The sequence below is a fragment of the Dipodomys ordii genome, unplaced genomic scaffold, assembly GCF_000151885.1.
Source record: "Dipodomys ordii isolate 6190 unplaced genomic scaffold, Dord_2.0 Scaffold12, whole genome shotgun sequence".
NCBI classification, from domain to species: Eukaryota; Metazoa; Chordata; class Mammalia; order Rodentia; family Heteromyidae; genus Dipodomys; species Dipodomys ordii.
In genome coordinates, this window is record NW_012267228.1 from 16,881,455 (window position 1) to 16,902,865 (window position 21,411).

General features: G+C 46.2%; 2 protein-coding genes across 4 annotated transcripts in view; one reads left to right on the forward strand and one right to left on the reverse strand.

Moving 5' to 3' along the window:
- Lrig1 (leucine-rich repeats and immunoglobulin-like domains 1) overlaps positions 1-5,181 on the forward strand; it is a 129,555-nt gene extending 124,374 nt beyond the window's left edge. Inside the window, exons 17-22 of the mRNA XM_013010367.1 lie at positions 56-337; positions 795-1,214; positions 1,740-1,865; positions 2,610-2,756; positions 3,237-3,518; positions 3,620-5,181. Coding sequence (XP_012865821.1) covers positions 56-337; positions 795-1,214; positions 1,740-1,865; positions 2,610-2,756; positions 3,237-3,518; positions 3,620-3,876 — 1,514 coding nt within the window. The 3' untranslated portion in view covers positions 3,877-5,181. The remainder of the gene's footprint in view (positions 1-55; positions 338-794; positions 1,215-1,739; positions 1,866-2,609; positions 2,757-3,236; positions 3,519-3,619) is intronic.
- The window catches only part of Slc25a26 (solute carrier family 25 (S-adenosylmethionine carrier), member 26), an 89,586-nt gene continuing 73,225 nt past the window's right edge, over positions 5,051-21,411 (reverse strand). For 2 of the 3 annotated variants that reach the window (XM_013010469.1, XM_013010468.1), the window contains 4 exons: positions 17,687-17,756; positions 11,620-11,684; positions 10,249-10,322; positions 5,051-5,944 (listed from right to left, as the gene is read on the reverse strand). In XM_013010469.1, the coding sequence (XP_012865923.1) occupies positions 5,827-5,944; positions 10,249-10,322; positions 11,620-11,684; positions 17,687-17,756 (327 nt within the window). In that variant the 3' untranslated portion in view covers positions 5,051-5,826. The remainder of the gene's footprint in view (positions 5,945-10,248; positions 10,323-11,619; positions 11,685-17,686; positions 17,757-21,411) is intronic. The other variant, XM_013010471.1, reaches the window with a different exon arrangement.

A 21,411-nucleotide genomic window follows, 5' to 3' on the forward strand; every position in this document is an offset into this window, starting at 1 on the left:
AGACTTCCCAGCCTTTACATCGGCCTTGTAACCTCATCTTGTATGTGTTTTTCAGTTCTGCCATCGTTTACCAAAATACCCTATGACATTGCCATCCGGACTGGTACCATGGCCCGCCTCGAGTGTGCTGCCACCGGCCACCCTAATCCCCAGATTGCCTGGCAGAAGGATGGAGGCACCGATTTCCCCGCAGCTCGCGAGCGACGCATGCATGTCATGCCTGACGATGACGTGTTCTTCATCACGGATGTGAAAATAGATGACATGGGCGTTTACAGCTGCACTGCTCAGAACTCGGCTGGCTCCGTCTCAGCGAACGCCACCCTGACTGTCCTAGGTTTGGCTACTGAAACACCAGGAGGGAGGGGTGGGGTGTCGGGGAGAGACTGAGGCTCTTGAATACCGTGAGAACCTAGAAGTAAGGTTGTGACACAGCTCTACAGAGCATGCTGTGTGTTGTTTCTGTGTAATTTAGGGCTATTTTCTAAGGTTTTTTCCTTGAACAAGTGAGTCCTGACAAGACTCAGATATGCCATATTTTGAGAACTGCCAGCTCAAGGGGCAAAGGTCAAGAATAGGGTCATATAGGCCTTTCTGTCATAGGTCCGTTTGGAGCCCTTATGACCAGAGGCTAGTTCACAGTTCTTGGTAGTGTGGCGATGTTAGAAGGCCTTCTGAAAATCCTGCCACTCTGATAAGTGATCCCAGGTGGCATTGGATTGATAGGAGGTGGGACTGTCCCTTGTCCGTAACACAGGCGCACAGAATAAATATCCAGTCTCCACTTCTTGCAGAGACCCCATCCTTGGCAGTGCCCTTGGAGGACCGCGTGGTGTCTGTGGGAGAGACAGTGGCCCTGCAGTGCAAAGCGACTGGGAGCCCCACACCTCGCATCACCTGGTTCAAGGGGGACCTTCCCCTGAGCCTGACTGAGAGGCACCACTTCACCCCAGGCAACCAGCTGCTAGTTGTTCAGAATGTGGTAGCGGAGGATGCGGGCCGCTACACTTGCGAGATGTCCAATACCCTAGGCACGGAGCGAGCGCACAGCCAGCTGAGCATCCTACCCACCCCTGGCTGCAGGAAGGACGGGACCACCGTGGGTATCTTCACCATTGCAGTGGTGTGCAGCATTGTCCTGACGTCACTGGTGTGGGTGTGCATCATCTACCAAACCAGGAAGAAGAGCGAGGAGTACAGTGTCACCAACACAGGTCCTGCAGCAGGGTGCACTGGGCTTGCAGGGGAAGAGTGGTGTGTGTGCAAGACAGGTGTGTGTGCAAGGCAGGGTGTACATGGGGGAGTGTCCAGGCTCTCAGCAGATTCACATCCCCGTCTCCTGGAGAGCTGGGGCTTTCATCCCGTGGCTACCACTTAACTTTCCATACAGGCGCCAGGTGACACCTGCTTCCGGTCTGTCTCCTTGGTTATTTTGATGCGTACTCGGACTGTGCTTACTGCCACGTGGAGGTTGTTCGTAACACCTCACAACGTGCTTTTGTTAGATCCATCTCCCCACCCCCATCTGTTGAGGCTCAGACATCTGACTGTCATGCTTGTACACCCTGGGGCTGAAGGAAGGATAAGCAGGCTCCAGGGAGTCTCTGACACCAATTCCATACCGCCTCTCTGCACAGCCTTGGTGGCCAGCTTTGGGGGGACCCTGGTTCTGGCCTGACAGTAATGTGTGTCTGCATCTGTCACTGCTGCCCTCATTTCACTGTCTTTTCTCCTTGCAGATGAAACCATTGTGCCACCAGATGTTCCGAGCTACCTGTCTTCTCAGGGGACACTTTCTGACAGGCAGGAAACTGTGCTCAGGACCGAGGCTGCCCATCAGGCCAATGGGCACATTGAGAGCAATGGTAAGGCCTTGAACAGTGATGCAGAGAGGTCTGCAGTGACTCCATAGGACAGGGTACCCGTGTGGCAAACGAGGTTGTGTGGTTGACACATCCTGTTGTCTTGATTTCAACGTGCCCTGTTTTGTACAGCTGTGTCCCCAGGGAGTCACAATCTTGGGCTCAGCACTAAATCTCCCACCAAGGTAAAGGAGGACTGCTGTGCATGATTGCTCCAAAGCACGCTCCAGCAATTCGGTGGTGCGCAGACACCGTCTGTGAGCCTGTGTTCAGTCAACCACACATCATAATATTCAGGAAAAAAATTGTGTCTGCACTGAGTACATACAGAACTTTTCTAAAAACCATTTTTCTCTATAAACAATACAGAATGCCATATTACAAGAAGAGATCACTATCCGATGATGTAGGTAGGTTCTATTTAAAATAGAACATACTGCATCATTTTGTAAGGGACTTGAGCACTGTGTGCTTACATTGCTTTCTACTTTTCATAGTGGAAAGTTCTCAAGAGGGTGAAGTAGCTACTTTGGATGGTGGGGAACTCCAAGCAGTCATCTGGAGCTGTAAAGGTTTATTTGAATGCTGAAAGCCCGTCCGCTGGGTAGACATTAGGAAACATGCTCTCTGCAGGGCCTCGTGATGGCATAGTCCAGTGTACTGAAGCAGATATATGAGACGAGACTGTTGTCATAGCTTTGCCTCTTCCCTTCGTGGGGCTCACTGATTGTGGGGGCTCCATTGCAGGTGTCTGTCTGAGAGATGCAAGCCTCTTTCCAGAGGTCAGCATTCATGGCCTTGCGTGTAGACAGCCCAGGCTCTGCGTGGGATATAATAAAGAGCCGTGGAAAGTGGTGGAGAAAGTCAGTGGGACCCATGGTGCACACAAGATGGGTAAGAGCTGCTTTCTTGGGACATTCTTTAGTCCAATGGGGTTGACCTACTAGTGGAAAGAGATTTTATGCGAAGTCTGTGGTATGGTAAGCCTGAGAGTGTATTTTCCTTTTGTTATCTTTAATAAGAAAATGTTGGGGAGCTACAGAAGAGAGTAGCCCAAGGCCTCACACATGTTGATCAAGCGCTCTATCACAGAGCCGCCTTAAGCCTAAATTTTGACTCGTTCATAGTTCATGTAACCCTGCAGCGTACCTCCCTGGAGACTGCCAGAGCACGCTTACATTCTGAGTCCCATTTCAGCCCACTGTTCTTTACTGCAGCCTTTTCTGTGCACCAGCTCTTGTGGGAATGGGTGCTACATGGGGAGTAGACAGGACGCTCCCCTTCCGGGGGAGGAGGGAAGCAGCCTGTGGGATGGGAGATGGACAGAGATGCCACTGGCCATGGTTCTGAGCCGCCTCTGGCCTTGTCTTTCAGAACCCAGTAGCCCTGCTGTGTGTAGTGACTGCAACCCTGAGCTGGACAGCTACTCCAAGGAACAAGCCTCTCCTCAGCCTGTGTCTAGAGACATTGCACAGCCAAGTACGCCAAGTGGCCAGGAGCCCAGGCTGACTAACCGAGAGCATTCTCCACACCATCCTCACAGTGGGCCTGCTGACGGCGCTCTCACTGACTGCACAGCGCCCCTCTACCCCAGTAACCATGACAGAATGCTGCCATCTGTGAAGCAGCAGCCAGTGGCCTCTCTGGATAGAAAAGGTAATTTTGCCTGAGGAGCTGCTGGCAGCTGGGCTGGGAGCCACTTGCATGGCTAGTTCAGAGACCCTGACGCACATGCTTTTTTTTTTTTTTTTTTTTAGGGGATTCTTCGTGGACTTTAGCAAGGTTGTATGAACCAGACTCCACAGACTTGCAGCCTTCATCTACATTAACTTCGGGCAGCCCGGACCTCACGGACGCCCCCTCGGGCTTCCCTGCTGTCCCCAGTGAAGCCCAGCACTTGCTTGTTTCCAACGGCCACCTCAAGGCCTGTGACTCCAGCCCTCAGTCTACACCACTGACAGGACAGCTCCCTGGGAAACGGAGGGGACCATTGCTACTGGCCCCGAAAAGCTAGGCTTCCTACCTCAGCTCCTGTGCCTGTGTGTGCAGGAAGGAGGTGAGAAGCAGAGGAAGCTTGAGTTCAAGCGTCATCTGTACATAGTTCCTACTTCCTGCGGAGGCTGGCAGCTGCTCACAGGATTCGCATCTGCAGCACAGAAATGCAAGAGGTTGTGTACAAAGGCAGAAAGTATTTGATACCATTGTACATAAGAGTTTTCAGAGATTTCATATATATTATATATCTTTTACAGAGGCTATTTTAATCTTTAGTGCATGGTTAACAAAAGAATTATACAATTTTGACAATATTATTTTTTCATATCAGGTTGCTGTCAGATTTTGAGGAGGGTCAAGAAATAGTTCTGGTGCCTTAACGCGTGGCTGAAATTTAGAGGTGAACAACTGCATTTGTTTCCTGGCAGGGTGGGAAGGTCGGTAAGTCTGTGGCTTGCTTTTGTGTGCAGCAGCACCCACAGACACAACCTGCCTGAAATGTGTGTGTGGGTCGTGTGGGCAGCCGAAGACCCCTCCTCCTTGTAGATTTAATCCTCCCTTTAGAGCGGAGAATGAGGGTTATTAATCCACCCTGAGCAATGGGTCAGAACGATCAAGCGCTGCCTGCCTGCCGCCTTCGCAGCTCATTTGGTGATACAAGTAAACGTGGTTGTCAGTCAGTAGCCTTGGATTGTCATTTGAGAGTTTTTATTAAGGTAGAGGCTGCTGGTGTTGGTACCTGTGGATTTTTTTTCAATAGCTTTTAGCTCTGCTAATAAAATGCTATACCAGGAATAACAAGGACAGAGTTGTCACTTTTCAGGGCTAGCTTATTTCTACTGAGGAGCAGGCCTGCCCCCACCCCTCCCTCATGCAGAGGGAGCTGGGCTCTCGGCTCTAGACCTGAGGCTGTTTATTTGCACTTTGAGACCTACCCATCTCGTGCCAACGTAAAATTCAGTAAAAATTACATTGAACCAACCAAGGTCCTTAAAATGTCAGAAAGCAAGTTCCTGCAGCCAGAGGGCTGGAAGGAGGAACTGACGACGGGTCCCTTGTCCAGCTTTGCTGTCGGAGGTCACTGTCCGTAAAGGTAAGCACATTGAACATGCTGTTCCCAGCAGTTAACTAATGTTACTTCCACAAGATATGTGAATTTGCTGCTTCTGAGAGGCAATGTGAAAAAGGAAGTATTACTTTTATGTACAAAGTTATTTATTTATAGAAATTTTGGTACAATGTACATTGAGAAACATGTAAAATATTGAAGTGTCTAACAATGGCATTGAAGTGTCTTTAATAAAGGTTCATTTATAAGTGTTAATTACCTTTTCCTATCAATCATTCTAGAGACTCCCTTCCCTTACAAAATGCAAAGAACTTACACAAAGGACAGACATAAAACAACACTGCTAGATTCCTGAGATGTCACCTCATTTTTCAATAGCTGGAGCTGGTTACTGACGTCACACCTAGGGCGCAAAAGCCACAGTGACAAAGTGACCTGTTCCCTGTTGGGGCTTTCGTGCAGCGTGAACGTGCACAACGCACCGACCCACAGGTCATTCGTTCCCCAGTCAAGCTGCCAGCTCACACAAGAGAAACTAACCCCGGGGAGAAACACCCACATGCACAATGTGCCATTCTCGTCAGTGAAAGCATCTGCCTTCTAGTGATTTCCCCCAAAGGAAATGGAAGATCACATACTGGTCAAAAGAAAGCTCTGAAGGGACTGGCCGCAGCAGTAACAAGTGTGTGTGTTTATTGAGGAGGTGGAGGGGTCTCAGGGCTCCGCCATGGCCATGTTCCCTCATTCTGGCAGTTAGTTGGCTGCTGACAACCCCACACGGCCCCGTGGATGACTCGTTCAGTGTCACAGTCTTAGCGGCACTGGGCTTTACAGCCACTCAGCGAAAGGCAGGTCTGCAGCACACCCTTTCCACGGAAGCATGCGAGCTATACCCCTGCGTCACGGGCTCTTTCTGCTCACTTGTAACAGCAAGCTGCGGGTCTGGTCATAAACACCCAGAAAGATGAAACCTCCCAGGCTGATGGCTGCCATTCGCGGGAAGACACCTGCAAATAATCTAGGGGAGAGGAAAAAAGTTTGTATCAAATTGCCCACTGGAAGGGCACTGAGCTCCACAGCCTACCTGAGCACGCGGTACATAGCGCTGTGATGCAGCAGCAGGGCTCCAACACCAGGAGTCAAAAGCAGAATGCCGGCTACGGCTAGAGGGCGTGTCCATGGGGGACATGCAAGATTTGGGGCAATTCTGCTGTTGCTCCTGGCAACCCAAGTCACATTTTATCCTCAGAGACCCATAAGTACAATGCCACGGAAGAAAGGGCGTCTGCGGGTCTGTCTGCCTGGTCAGTCTGGTGAAGGACAGGAGAGGCGTGGGGCTGGGGCAGGAGAGTACCCCCACTTCGTGTGGGCAGTAAAAGTACCCAGTCGTGGTACCTAGGTGCCACTCTGAAGAGAGCAAGCAAAACTACAGTGTCACTAGGAGTGTACACTGGCGTTCACCCTTTTTTTCTTTTGTTGGTTGTGGGGCCTGAACTCAAGGCTAGCACTCTACCACTTGAGCCACAGCGCCACTTCCGGCTTTTTCTGCTTATGTGGTGCTGAGGAATCGAACCCAGGGCCTAGTGCATGCAAGGCAAGCACTCTACCACTGAGCCACCTTCCCAGCCCATCACTCTTTAATGTGTCAGAGTTATGCACAGGTATTCCTAGATGTTCATTGTAGTTGGGCACTCGGGGCTTATACCTGTAATCCTAACTACTCACAAGGTTGAGATATAAGGCTCAAGGTTACAAGCCAGACTGGACAGAAAAGTCCGTAAGATTCCGATTAACCAGCATAAAACCAAGGTAGAGATGTGACTTGAGTTCAAGCCCCAGCACAAAAAGAAGAAAAATGATGTTCACCGTGACATTAACAAATCTGTACAAAGGACCCTTGCCTGGTTATACAAGTCATGGCAGTGTAAACTCAGTACAAGACCAGGCTGCTGACAAGGGTAAGGGGCAGGATGTAGGCACAACGATAAAACAATGTATAACATAGGGTAGCAACAACAAGCCCAAGACCACAGGTTTGAAGAACTGCTGCAAATGAAGCAGGTCTGGTCTACAACAGCATCACAGGCCCTACCCACAAGACAGCTTCTACAAGCACAAGAGCACAGCTCCAGGGTTACAGGGAGAAGACTGCAGACCAGGTCTAGGGCAGAAAAGAAACTGTTGGGCTGTGCTGGCAGGCACACGCATTGTAGACCTGGGAAAACCTCTACGCCTGGCTACATGGTGGCTGAGGGCGAGAGCTACGAGGAAGGAAATCCCTGCTGGATGCTCACAGCCCCCAGCTACTGGCAGTCTCCCCTTCCAGCCAGCACTCGGGCACCCCTGGGGAAAGGGAGATTTTACCATAGAGCCCCTTGTAGAGAGTAACTTTGGGGTTAAGTATTTGTGTACAACACTACATATACAGTGATTCTTTTTTCTTGTCTGGGGACAACCAGAACAAAAATATACTTGTAAAGGTTGTTCAGTGCTGTGTTACACATAGGTATTTGCCTGAGGTCATTAGTGAGAACAGAATATTTGAGACCATTGTATCTCTAGCCTGAAAAAATGTATTTTCTAGGCCCTGCCCTACCAAGGGAAGGTGCTAGGTATGGGGTGAACAGAAGCTGGGCTGTACCTGCCTGTGATTCAGCTCCCTGCCTACCTAACTGAGCTCAGCGGCTCCTGGCAAGAGGCGCCTGGAAGCTGCATGCGGTTGGCTGCTTCGCTTTTGCCAGATGACAGATGAATCCAATGCCATGCATGCAGCTTTAAAATACAGTGGATAAAATACAAAGAGCACTCTAAACCAACCCAGAGGCAGAATCGCGAGGAGGGCGGGACTTGGTTCCAGTGACAACCAATCACAAGAGGCCAAATGTGCAGCATTTTGCACAGGCTGGGCATAAGGGGGGAACTGGGCAGAAGCAGTTTTTACACAAAGTATACAGTCAAGACAAACAGCCCGGAAGTTCTTAGAAGAGGAAGGCACAGTCCAGAACAGCAGGCCTCCCATTTGCTCTGCAGCTACTGCAGTGAAGCAGCATGGAAAGACAGTGCCTAGACTGCCATTCCTGGGCTTCTCCTGGGGAGCCACCATTTGCCTCTCTGGAGAGGGCAGCTCCACTCTCCACTTGCAGGCGGCTCTGTCTAGCAGTGCCAATACTGGGAGAACAGTGGCAGAGACAGATATGGCTTTCTTCCTAGAAACCCCAAAGAGGAAGTCGATGGGCAGCCTAGGAATACTCCTGAGAACAGCTTGCCCAGGCCTGGAGGGGTTTAGGGCTTGATCGCTGTTTTTGAGAGGTAGTCTTCTGATGTAGCCTATAATGGCCTTGCGCTTTCAATCCTCATGACTCAGGCTACCAAATGCTAGAATCATGCAGGTGAGTACCATGCCTGGAGCTCATTTTCCAGATGAATTAATCCTTTCAGCACATCTTAAGGAACAACCTTTGCGTGGTAGAATGCACTGCTCACCACTATACTGCATTCGCTGCCTACTTCGTGCCCAAGAAGATAAATAGAACATCCCAATCTCCTTTCAAGGCAAACACAGGATGGAGATGGGAAGGGCTCTTGTCTGCTGGTCTGCTCACTTCGGACAAGGGGCAGAGTTACATCAAATGTGCACCGCACTGTTCCAGGGAAGGCTGATCTTGCATTACCTACACAAAATGATCCTTCTTTCTGTGGCCATGACGTGGTCTGTCATGTCCCTGCCCACCCCACCCGTTTCTCCACAAAGGAGATGGGCTACAGCCCCACTGCAATTCCACAGACCAAGGACAAAAGCAGAGTCTGGCCAGCTGCTGCCCCAGAATCTAACAAGAACTGTGAGGAAACAGTCGTGAAATTTGGTTGTATGACGTGAGAGCGAAAGGCCACCACGCACAAGTCTGCATGTGCAGTCCAACCACTGCTCCCAACACCCGAGGAATTTACCATCTCTAAGTACACAGCTTCACGGCTCATTTGTGCTTTCCTCATACCATCTTGCTTCAGTGCAGGGTTGGTATGAAATGGATAGGCCTCAGATAAGAGCAACCACGCTCTCATGCTATCATTCACAAGATGGCAGGCCTAAGTGGTGGACTTCCAACACTTCTAGCACTCTCCAGTACTCTAGAGGTCAATGAGTTCCTGCTAGAGCCCGTCTTCGTCTCAATCTATCACAGTTGCCATTCCAAAAAGCAATCCCAAACTACCCACGCTTCAAACTTCCAGCTGGAAATCTGAATCTAGATGGGCTGAACAGGGGTCTGACTTCATGCATCACAGGCTATCTATCAGCTAGCTGAAGCAAAAACTACAGAAGCCGCAAGCGAGCGCTCCATGGAGGTAGGGGATGAGGAAGTGAGTGGCAGCCCCAGCTGAAGGCCTGAAGGCCAGATGGGGGCTGTGCTCTGCACCAGCCAACCCAGAGCCAGGTCGCCCCTCGCCAAACAGAGGCAGTGGCTCTGCTCCGGTAGAACGTCCACTTACCTGTAAGAACCCAGTATTCACATATAGGAACTGTAAAACTGATGTTGGGAAATGCTTTCTGAGACAGCTGTTTAGGATGTGGAGCTAAAAATCAGAGGTACTTTCCCAACCACACAGAACAATGGCACTCAACTGAGGTGCTGTGCACTGTACAATATTCAAAGGACTCTTGTGAGTGGTGGCACGCTTTCAGAAAAGACAGACTGCATGTAACACTGTGGTCTTGCGAGACTATGATGCAGCTGAAAAACTATGATTGCCCAGTGTTTCTACTAACCCTTTCCTTCACGTTTAGACACTATTTACAGTGGTCAGAATAGGAACACACTGTACAGATTTGCAGCCTGAGGTCAACAGGCCATACTGCACACCCTGGTGTACAAGAGACAATACCACAGCAGTGTGAGGAAAGACTGCATAATGTCAACAAGAGAGCAAAAGACAAAATTACCGAAGCAAAACACATTCCTATCACAAGACAATGCGTGGCTGGACCCTGCCACTAAGAACAGCTAAAATACCACAATCATAAATGCCCTCTTCTAAGCCACTTGCATTCCCATATCATATAAAGGGAAGCTTATCTTAGTCATAGGCTGGCCAGGATGTGAATGCCACCCACCATTGAGATGGACAAAGTGGAGCCACATTCTACCATTCTGCATCAGGATTGTGCTACATCACTATCGCACATACGTAGACTCTAAATAAGGAGACCCCTAAGCAGAACATCATCAGAAGCAATTTTGGAAAAGTGTTCATCTCATGGCAGGGTAAAAGACTAAACAGAGAGGGTAGAGGAGATAAGACCCCAAGCGTTTCCTCTGTCCTCACCCTGTCAGTCCCTCTGTCCGCCAGACTCCATGCAGTGCAGAGAGCACGTTCCCACTAGCAGCACTGGAGCCAGCCTGCAGGAAAACACAGAGAAGTCATTACCTGCTGTGGTGCCAGACACCCTCAGATGCGCCGTTCCCACTCATGGACAGCTAGGACAGTTTCTAACAGCACACGGATTTGCTCAGAAATGAAACCTGGATCTTGCTGGCCTAGCAGCATTCCAATTCAGACACACAAATAAACGGATGCGGTCCCATGCCACAAGGGACACTATCTCAGAGCTGCCTAATGACTGAGGTGCAGCTATTAACAGCTGAGGAGGGTCAGGACTGCAAAGTGGTACAATTGAAACACTTGTCTAAGCCAGGCACCAATGCCTCATTCTTCAATGAGGTTTGAAGCCAGCCTTGGCAGACAAATCTGAGACTCTTATCTCCAATTAACCAACAAAAAGCCAGAACTGGAAGCATAGCTTAAGTGGTAGAGCACCAGCTTTGAGTGATAAACCAGAGAGTATGAGACCTAGAATTCAAGCCCCATTACACACTCACACACACACACACACACACACACACACACACACACACACACACCTATGCAGGTAGTAAATACATTTAATAGAGAATACCATTTTCAATTTAAAACATGACCCACATTCTTAGATTTGGTTCTGCCCCCTCATGTACCCGAATTTTTACATACTTGCAGTATCTTCTATAAGGATAGGACTTTTCAAAAATTTGTTTTGAGGGGCTGGGAAGTAGGCTACGTGGTAAAGTGCTTGCCTTGCATGCATGAGGCCCTGGGTTCGATTCCTTAGCACCACATTAGCAGAAAAAGCCGGAAATGGTGCTGTGGCTCAAGTGGTAAAGCACTAGCCTTGAGCTGAAGAGCTGAGGGACAGTGCCCAGGCCCCGAGTTCAGGCTCCATGACCGACAAAACAAACAAACAAAAAAACTGTTTTGGTTTAGACATGTTATTTGTGTGGCCCACATTGAATTCTAGTCTAGTTGTCTTTTATTAAAAACACATTTTAGTAATTTTTGAAATGGTTCAGGCAACTGTTAGAACTTATCTAGCCAACCACGACCTTAGCAAAGAGCCTACATTCTTAGCTGTTGACTGACACGAAGTGAGTCAACCTCTCTGAGCCTTAGGCTTGTCACCACTAAAAAAAAAATTTAAAAATGTTAGCGCCAAGCAAGGCCCTCAGACCTAGTTGCTTTCACAATGCACAGGAGAATGATCTCGAAGTGACAAACGCTTCCCCGTGTTACCCGTAGTGATTCTGTGACTGCCCTTCTCTCACTGCTGTGTTACCCATGGCTCCGCAGCTACTTTCACCCCTTCATTTCTATCCCACTCACCTTTGCCAGCATAATTCTTGTCTTTGCCACATCCAGAGGGGTGGTGACAACAGCTGCAAAGCCACCTGTGCGGGAGACACAACACGGAAGGGAGATGAGCTCCATGCACGAGGTGGCAACTGTATCACCCTGTGTGCTCAATGCTTTGCGGAAGTTACATGTGCAGGATCTTTACCCACACGCTTCATTCCTTCTGCATGAATATGGGGCCACATCTTAAAAGGGCAGAGGCAATGCTTTCTCACTGAGCCCTGCAATCCACCTTTCCCTTTCAAGGAGAGTACACAACGCACGTGCGTGCAGCCACACACTCCAGCTGAGAGGCACACGGCTCTCAGGCATCCCCAGGGCCTTTCTAGGCTGCTTGTCTACACACTGACTCCAACATGTGCCTGTTCTTTCTTTCTGCTTCGTAGAGATCAAAAGGGATGGGCAAACAAATATTCATATACGAATAGCTGGATTCGTCAAGAGTAAATCCTTTGGTATTTCACAGGCACTTGGTAACAGCCTAAGTTCCTCTGCTTCTAGGCTCTCCTTTGCTTCTTCAACTCCCTCAAGCTCCAGCAGGCACTTTGCCTTATGGCTACCTTCCCATCTTCTCTTATGCTCTCTATCTGAATGGCCATTTGGCCGTCACAGGAACCAAAAGACTTTTATCGTTAGCATAAACTACAGTTGATGGTTTCACTATTGCACTTAGTATGATATGAAGATGTATTGTAAATTGCAAAAGGTCCTACAGAGAGAAAATTTAAAAACCCTAAAAGGGTTTCAGAAGTTTCGTGAGGGTCAAACACAACACACCTGTCAAGGGGGCTCTAGAAACAGCTTTGTTCTCCCTCTGACCTGGATTGTGCATGAGAGGCATTTGATCTTTGCCAAATGTATTTCCAAATGTGTGGCGGAAATAAGATCATCAGGTGACTATCCCCTATCAGGTCACATTAGTTACGACACTTTTGGAAAGGTGTATTTATGCATTTATTTTCTATTTTTAGTTAGCCATGAACATCACTTACCTTCCAGCTAAGGAATGTCAATTAGTCAACCCTTTGTTGAGAACCTTCTTAGTTCAGCCCCACTAGAATTATGAATATGTGAAATTTAGAAATGTTTACACTTCACATATTTGTAGACCCAGTCCGAAAACTCCTACTCTTAAAAAAAAAAAATCTGAAGCACTTATTTTGCCCTAGAGGAACAGAAGCACATTTAATTATGGAACAGTCCAAGACAGATTCACATCCATAAAAAAAAAAAAAAAAGAAGAAGAAAAGGAAACAAAGACAACAAATTTGTATCATCCTGTTTTCCTTCTCTGAAGAACTATTGCGATCATCAGCAGTTGCCCTGATCAGCGAGGCCTGCAGGGCCTGGCCTCAAGCACAGTTCTCTATAGTTAAGACCTTGGCTTACAACCATGTGACTGACCACAGGTAAACGACTGACTCTCCAGCTACAAGACTTCATGAGATGCCCATGCTTGGGGGCAGGGCACTGATGCTTCTGGAAGAAGCAAGTCAGTACAGAGCCCAGGCCTGAGCTCATTGATTTAGTGCCTCGGTGTTCTCGTCTGTAACAAGCAGACAAACCACATCTACGCAAGTGTCTAGAACAGTGCATGGCTCACCAGAGTGCTATAAGGAATCAACTCTTCTGGGGGGGACAGGGAAAATGGTGGCTTTCTTCCCATCTCTAGCCCAGTGTACAGGAGACACTCAAAATGCTCAATGGTTACCCTGACATATATCTACCTTTGTACAAGATGAAAATGTGAGCTCAGTCTCTAGAAGGCAGAGGAGAAAGGTGGGGCTAACACCTGTGCTGTGCTGCTTCAGATCTGGCTCTGCTGTCACCATTTCCAGTGGCTCATCTCCACAGGTGTTCTATTTCCATTCGCCCTCTTGCCAGGCCACACAGCTAGTAGGTCATGTGCATTTGACTCCAAAAGTTGTGCTCTTTCTACTACCTAAGGACTTTAAGACAGGCCAAATTAAAATTTGTCTCATTGTTAAACCTCATTTTCCTAACAGGAATTTTTTTTTTTTTTGTCGGTAGTGGGGCTTGAACTCTGGGCCTGGCTAAACCTCATTTTCCTATTTGAAACTATCCTAAATCAATTAAAATGGCCTGAAAGTCACCAAGGAATGGAAGTACGGTCACATCAAATGAGATTTCTTTTGGCCTCTTGGAAGGGTTTAGCGCCTCCAAAGTACATGCCTGCCAAGGTTCTCTTACAGATTTCTGCTTCATGAGAGCAGTATGAAGAAACACTCAACCAGAACACATTTGCTTCATGGGGCCACATTTTACCACCAGGACGGAAGCTGTTTTGAAGACAGCATTCACAAGTCAATTTGGAGGTCTTCAAACATCAGACTATAATGCACAGACCTCAGCAGGCTACAAGAAGGACGTGCAAAAATAAGGGCTTATGAGAACATGGTCAACGGAAGGGAGAGGGCGAGGAGTAAGGCGTGCACCGAGAAGCACGCTACCAATCAGACCGGAAGTCACTGGCACAGCAATCAGTTGCTCCCACGCTCCGGCCATGTGTGAGACAATCTCGCTGGTCTCCGCTCGGGGTAGATCTCTTGTCAGGCCACTACTTTTGAGGGCCACATTCAGCGGAAACAGGACTTGGTCTAATCAAATTGCCTCTCCTGTTCTTTAGGAAACGAATGCAGTCTTTACCTTCTTAGACAAATGAGCCACTTGGTAAAATACTTCTGGAGCTAGGACCTCTGAGCAGCGGCTGGGAACGGGGGTGGGGGTGGGGGTGCAAGGCAGGAGTCAGGGGAGACCATCCCTGGGAAGCCTGCCACATCCGCTGCTCCTCTGGTTAGTCTGGGAAACACAAGCGCTCCATCCAGCGCCCCCCACTCGTGATCTCCATGCAGGTGTCCCCAGCATGCTTAATCATGTGTGTTAAGGACCGTGTCAGGCTACCTTTGTTACCCACATAATCCTTCACCCTATTCCAGAATTCCAAACCCAGATAGATCTCTCTCCCGTGCCCTTTCTCTCAGACACGTGTTTATTAGGAGAACTTGATTAGAAATACCACAGCAGCGAATGGCATGCATGCTCAGCGAACTTTATGCTTTCACATTCAGAAGAGAACTTGTAGTGAGAAAGTTGGCCAAGTTCTTCTTCCCCCCCTTACTTAACCCCTGACCAGAAGCCGGCATTTCTGAGCGTGACTACCCATCAACACCTCCAGCCTCAAGAGGCCTTTTTGGCCATCTTGCCAAGTAGAGTGTGAAACAAGCACAGCAAGGTCGAGCGCCGAGGACGGCAGGGAGGACGCTCAATGCCAGCATCAGCCCACCTAGACTGGGGGGCAGACTCTGGGCTCTGATCCGAAGGCAAACTGACTGCTGCCCTCTGGCCGTGCAGGGGAGGCACAGTGGGAAGAGCCGCTCCTCACCTCTGCGTCCTGGCCAGAAAAGGCTGCCAGCGCCTCCCACACAGTGTCCACCTCTGCCTTCCACACAGTGTCCACCTCCGCCTCCCACACAGTGTCCACCTCCGCCTTCCACACAATGTCCACCTTCGCACAATTTGGACCACATTTATCCTCCAACAATGTTTCAAAATAGTAACCTTATTGCACTACATCAGCTTTTGTCCCAAATAAAATTCAGAAAGGAAAAGGAATTAGAAAGACATTTGTCTTCTGCTATGTACATCTGCTAACAATGGAATTTTTGCAGACTTTGGACAGAGTCCTTCACTTATTAGAACCTCATCTGAAAAAAATAAGATGACTACTTAAAATCTGTAAGTTAGCTGAGCACCAGTGGTTTATGCCTGTAATCCTAGCTAGTCAGGAATCTGAGATCTGAGGATTGTGGTTCAAAACCAGCCCGGGCAGAAAAGTCCACGAGACTGTTATCTCCAATTAACCACCAGAAAACTGGAAATGGTGCTTTGGCTAAAGTGGTAGACTGCTCACTAGCCTTGAGCTGAAGAGCTGAGGGACAGCACCCAGGCCCAGAGTTCAAGCTCCACGACCAACCAAAAAAAAAAAAAAAACCCAAAAAACTCTATAAGCTTTTAGAAGAAATTAGTCTACACAGGGACTTTATTAACATTCTTCCATTTGAGAGGATGAATTATTATAATAACTTCTCATTTTCTGGGTTTTACTTATTACTGAAAGAGCAATAGTTCTTTCTGTAAGTATAGCCTTATAGATTGCAAAGCACCAACAACATACATGACCCACTTAGTCCCTGCAGTAACAAGTATGGCAACAGGCACTGGGGAAGGCCACCACTTCCTACCGGAGTTGGGGCAGAGGAGACTTCATGCTAACCTGAGTCTGCAAGGTGAGAGGGTCCAGGCACCTTCCTCTCAGCTCCACACCCCACACCACAGAGGCCTTATCTTCCACGAGCCACTTGACCGGAAGGGCTGGGATGGCGGGTTCCTAGCACAGAACAGAACTTTCCTTCCTTCTCGCCTCTGACAATTGTGCTTAGTAGAGAAAAAGTGCCTATTCAGAAAATGGAACTCTAACCGAGGCCAATTTCTGCAATACATACCGTCAATGCATCTGCCAGCAAATCTTTGAATTTTCTATTTAAGGAATATGTGTGGTCACAGCATATATACTTATTTCAACACAGAAATTTTAGTGTTGCTCACTTGGAGTGGACTTCCTTATCCAGGATGACTAAATTTCCATAATGCTCACTTTGTCTCCAAGAACCAAGAGGCAGTCAACAAAAACTCACACTTCCCCTAGGTAAGACAGACTCCAGAGCACCGGCAAAATGAACAGAGACCACCCACTTCTTAACATAGCTAATGGCTGTCTCAGTGGAAACAATGGCCCATTCTAATCAGTCTAGGTTGGTGTCATGTCTGGAGGCAAGATTATTTTTCTTATGAACACATCCATAGCTTGAATGGGTTTAATTATTAACAAAGAACACTATGAAGCTGCTGTGGCTCAAGTCTGGAGTCCTAGCAACTTGGGAGGTGGAGACCAGGGACCCATGTTCAAGGGCAGCCTGGGCACAAAAACTCCATTTTGACCAATGGCTGGGCAAGGCAGCATGCAGCATGCACCTACTGTCCTAGCAAAGCAGAGAAGTACAAACAGGAGGATCATAGTCCAGACCAGCCTAGGCAAAAACTGAAAGCCTACCTTGAAAACAACTAAGTCAAAAGGGGGCTGGCAGTAGAGCTCAAGTGGTAGATTACCTACGTAGCAAATGTGAGTCCCTGCATTCAAAACCCAGGATCAAAAAAAAAAAAATCCTCTAAAATCATGATTTCTGTTTTCCTAATCACTCTCACAACAAAATGAATCCAATGAATATTAAGCAAAAGTAGAAATTATTTCCCAGTAAAAATGACCTAAACCTACCTACCCATTAAAACAACTGTAGTGCTAATTAATTTTTTATTTGTAGTGACAACATGTGCTTCTCTCTTAGGCTTTAAGACGATCACTTACTCCGCTCTTTAAAGCACCTGAGTTCTCATGAAGACCTCACTGGAAAATTCAAATGACTCAATGATGGATGACACAATACTGCGCATTGAGACTCTGATCTTGCTTTAATGTCTCCAAAATGCCCAGGTGTTTGAAAGGCCATGGTTTCCGCCTAGTACAGTTTAGCCTCCGGTAAGCTGTGGAGCAGCCTGTGCTCTCCCGACACCAGTTAATCTGCCGTGCTGTCAGACGTGTCACACCAACTGTGAATCACAGCCCAAGCACCACTCAGGCAGACAGCTGTGGGAGCCCTGCCCCCAGCAAGCCCTGCACACAGAGGACTTCATAAATCATCTTTCAGATAAGCCAAGGGCCTGAGTGAAAGCTTTCATAAAGATAAAAAGAAAAAAGGAAATTTGTCAAAAACAAATTGGTTGTCTTTCAGAGAGACACCTTGTTTTAGTATCTCCCCCTGCTCCCCAGCCCCCTTTTCTCAGCTAGTGAAGCTCTTCCATCTCAACAATCTGGAATGCCTAAAGAATGTTGTTTTTGCATAGTTCATATTTTCACATCCCCCCTCTTTGGTCTTTCCCAGTATAACATAATCCTTTGCACCTGCAAAAGCTCCACAGACTGCTGACTGCCAAGAATCCACCACACGATCCTGCCGCCAGGACCAGAGGGCCTGTGTGGAAGGAGAAAGAAAAACATAAGTTATTGAATCTTTGCGTTTATCGGAACCTGCTGCGGGTTAGTTCTGGGGATGGGAACTAAAGTGAGGAGCTATTTTGGTGGCATTCTTCAGCGATGACCTCAGAGACTTTCCCAAGGACTGAACTGCATTCTAAAATAAGTCAAAGAAATGAGGGTGGCAGCTATGATCCAGTGTGCAAAGGAAACAAATTTCAGAGACTATTACATACAAACACAGATTAAACATAATGTGCCTTGAAGACAATGAAGTGTTTTACATATTCCCTATATAATTCTAAGTATATGCACTGCCATTTACAAGTCAGTTCTGAACAGGTATGCCAAATCCCTCTGTTCTTTTAATTTTTATGCACATTTTAAGGGTATTAATTCTATTACCAGAATATTAATTTAAAAATTATTAAAGTTGTAGAAGACCAGCTGTGAGGGAAAAACCTACATGAATGCATAAGGTTGAGTTCAAGCCCCAGTACCAGCATAAATACATGCATGTATACACACATACATACTAATTCTAACAGCAGTTATAAAACATACTTTTACTCCCATTGTCTTCACCAAAATCTCTCGGATATGGGCAATTTCTAGCATTTTGTGATTTTCAACAGACAAAGTAGTAGAGGCTCAGATGTTAGGTAACTTGCCAACATTTAAGCAATGAGTTAGTAGTGAAACTGGGATGAGAATGGGGTAATGTGGTCTGAGGTAAACAAACAAGGGGATTCAGATCTATGACTGTGGCTATCTCGGCAACCAGCTGAGGTATTTATAACACACATCAGTTCCACACAAAGAGCACCGCCTCGCTGGAACATTAAGATACCATGTGAGTAAGCGTGCTGTGCCAATATTCAACACAATCCACCTAAATATGGATTTCATTTTCTAAAAATAAGACATTGTCTGAATATAAAATGTTTCAGACAAATCTAAACACATGAGTGCCATTTACAAATGATTAATTTCAGAACAACTTTAAATTTATAAAAAACAACCCAAGACTGGTAAGAAGTATAATGTACAAGGGAACATTTCTGAAAATTACATGTACTATCATGTTTTGATGGGACATAAAAATTGTGCTAAATGAAACTGGCTGGAAAAACAAGATAAAGATATTAATTTATCTTCTTTAACTAATGTAAGACTACACTGGAAAGTGAAATAAAAATATATGTAATAGTATAAATGATGACTATTAACCTCATCAATGAACAGTCACTAAGTATCTGCCACATTACAGGCGTGATGCTAAAACTTTTACATAGAAAATATACACTGTTGTTGTTCACAGCAACAGGTGAGAGAAAGTTCTGAGAGATGTGCAGTTCGCTCCTCAGGAAGCATGTGTTCTGTAGAAAAACAGGCCAGTACAAAGGTGCAACCTCATCAGATTCCTTACCACGATTCACAGCTTGACTTCTAGCAGTTACAGCATAATATGCATGTTATTACAGAAACATTCTCCAGGCAACCAAAATCGGTTTCAATAATATAGGTATTTGAGAAGATGTTTTTGGAAGGACCTGTCAGAGCATCAAAATTTTTTAACTTACCATAATTTGTGAATCTCAATAAGGTTTTTCATTTTAACTAAGTCCTAGTTACCTTTTGTGTCAAGGAAGACAGAGGACTAAGAAGGGCATGGATGGGAGACAGAAAAGGGCTAAATGTAAAGAATCAATGCTGGAGCCTCAACTCATAAGATGGAGGTCAGACACGAAAATACAAGCTAAACTATACAGGAGACCATACTTTGCATGGTGTTTGGTGTTTGTGTGTTATCCCAACTCTATGTGCTGTTCCCTTTTTTATTCCAAATAAAAATGTAACTTTCATATAACTCTATTGACATTTGTTTGTATTGATGAAAAAGTCCAAGTTTAAGGAGACTGGCTAAAGGAAATGTTCTTGATTTCCCTTGTGTGCACATGCCTGATGCACACATTCACAGTCAGGGTCTCTCTATGCAGATCAGACTGGCTTTGAACTCAAGAGCTTCTGCCTCATCTTCCTGAGTGCTAGAATTATATAAGCACACCACCAAGCCTGGCTTGCAGTTATGCTAAGTAAAGCTTCCTTAAGCTAGGATGATGGGAAAATATTTTAAATAACTTAAAAAAATTATTGTAGAGGAAACGAACCAGTGGAATTACCATTACATAAGTCAGGTAATGAGTACATTTCTTTTTGAACAGTGTCACCTCTTCCCTTGTTTTCTCCCAGTTGTAGAGTTCATTTTCAACATAATGTCTAAGTGAGTATCATTACTGAATTAATTCACCCTTTGTCCCACCAGCCCTCCCCAAATCAGATCAACTTACATACAAAAGGTACAGATATAAAAAATACCAACAAAAAGGGTAAAACAGAAAAAAAAAACTCACAAAAAATAAAAAACCTTGTTTCCATTTCTTGGAGTCCAGTTCAATAAGCATCATTTTATAAGATCATATGCACATAGTTACTGATCCTCTCCTAAGAATATCTTCCTTGGCTCTCACTGTGTGAATGTTTAGAGTCCTGTTTCATTTATCATGTCCAAGTGTAGATTTTGTGTTTTACTATCCATTGTGTTTACTTATAGACATATAGGCACATTCTAATTATTACAAATGAAGGAAACAATGCAACCTATGTTTCTTTGGGTCTGGCTTACTCCACTTAATATAATTTTTCCAAGTCTTTCCATTTCCTTATGAATAAGGCAATATCATTCTTTTTGATGATTTGGATCAAGAAAATGTAGTATATTAATAATATATTGTGGCAGATATTCTAGCTTCTACAGCACAATGATCAAATTAAGAACTTGAAAGTGGCACAAGACTATTAACTATGCTGTGGGCCTTAAATGAATTTCACCATAATAACTACTATTTAAAGTATGCAATTTGTAAACACCAGCCCTGTTTTTTGAATGAAGATATTTCTATTATCTGGCCGCTATTCAGGCACTGCTACAAAGATAGCCAGGTTGCTCCCAAGAAAATCTTCACTGCTTGCTGAAGTCCTATTAGAGGAACCAAAGTAGCAGGTGTAAGCAGTAGTATTCTCAAGAGAGAGGCTGCAGTCACACTCGCTTGGGTCCAAGCCTGGGGCAGGTTCCTTTTCACTTCAGATCTTCCCAAACACATGCTACTGGCGGAAGAACACAACTACTCATAGGGGTCCAGGACAGGAAAAATTATTCAGTAGGACTTAAACAGCTTCCCATCGTGTAACATTATAAAATGTTTGTGGGTACCAATTATAAGTCGTGTACAAAATCACCTCCTTGATTCCAAATAAATGACATCAGAGGACTGTGATGTTAAGGTTTTCAAACCTAGACTTGCTTCCAATATCATGTCTGTGGAGGTCTCACTGATCAAATCTACCGCCAAGGTTTTATAGCACAGCAAAGCTAGCAGCTAACGTTCTCCCAAGTGCTCCTGTGCTGGAACTGAGGAGCTACTGTGCAGCTACGGCACACAACAGCTACCTATGATCTTATTACTCTGCTAGATGTACCATCTCTTCAATAAAGATTTCCAAAACAAACATGGAAAACTGAAAAGAAGGCCCAACAGGTACCACTTGCTGCTGCCATTCTATGGTTCCAGCAATGTAATCAAATGGCCAAA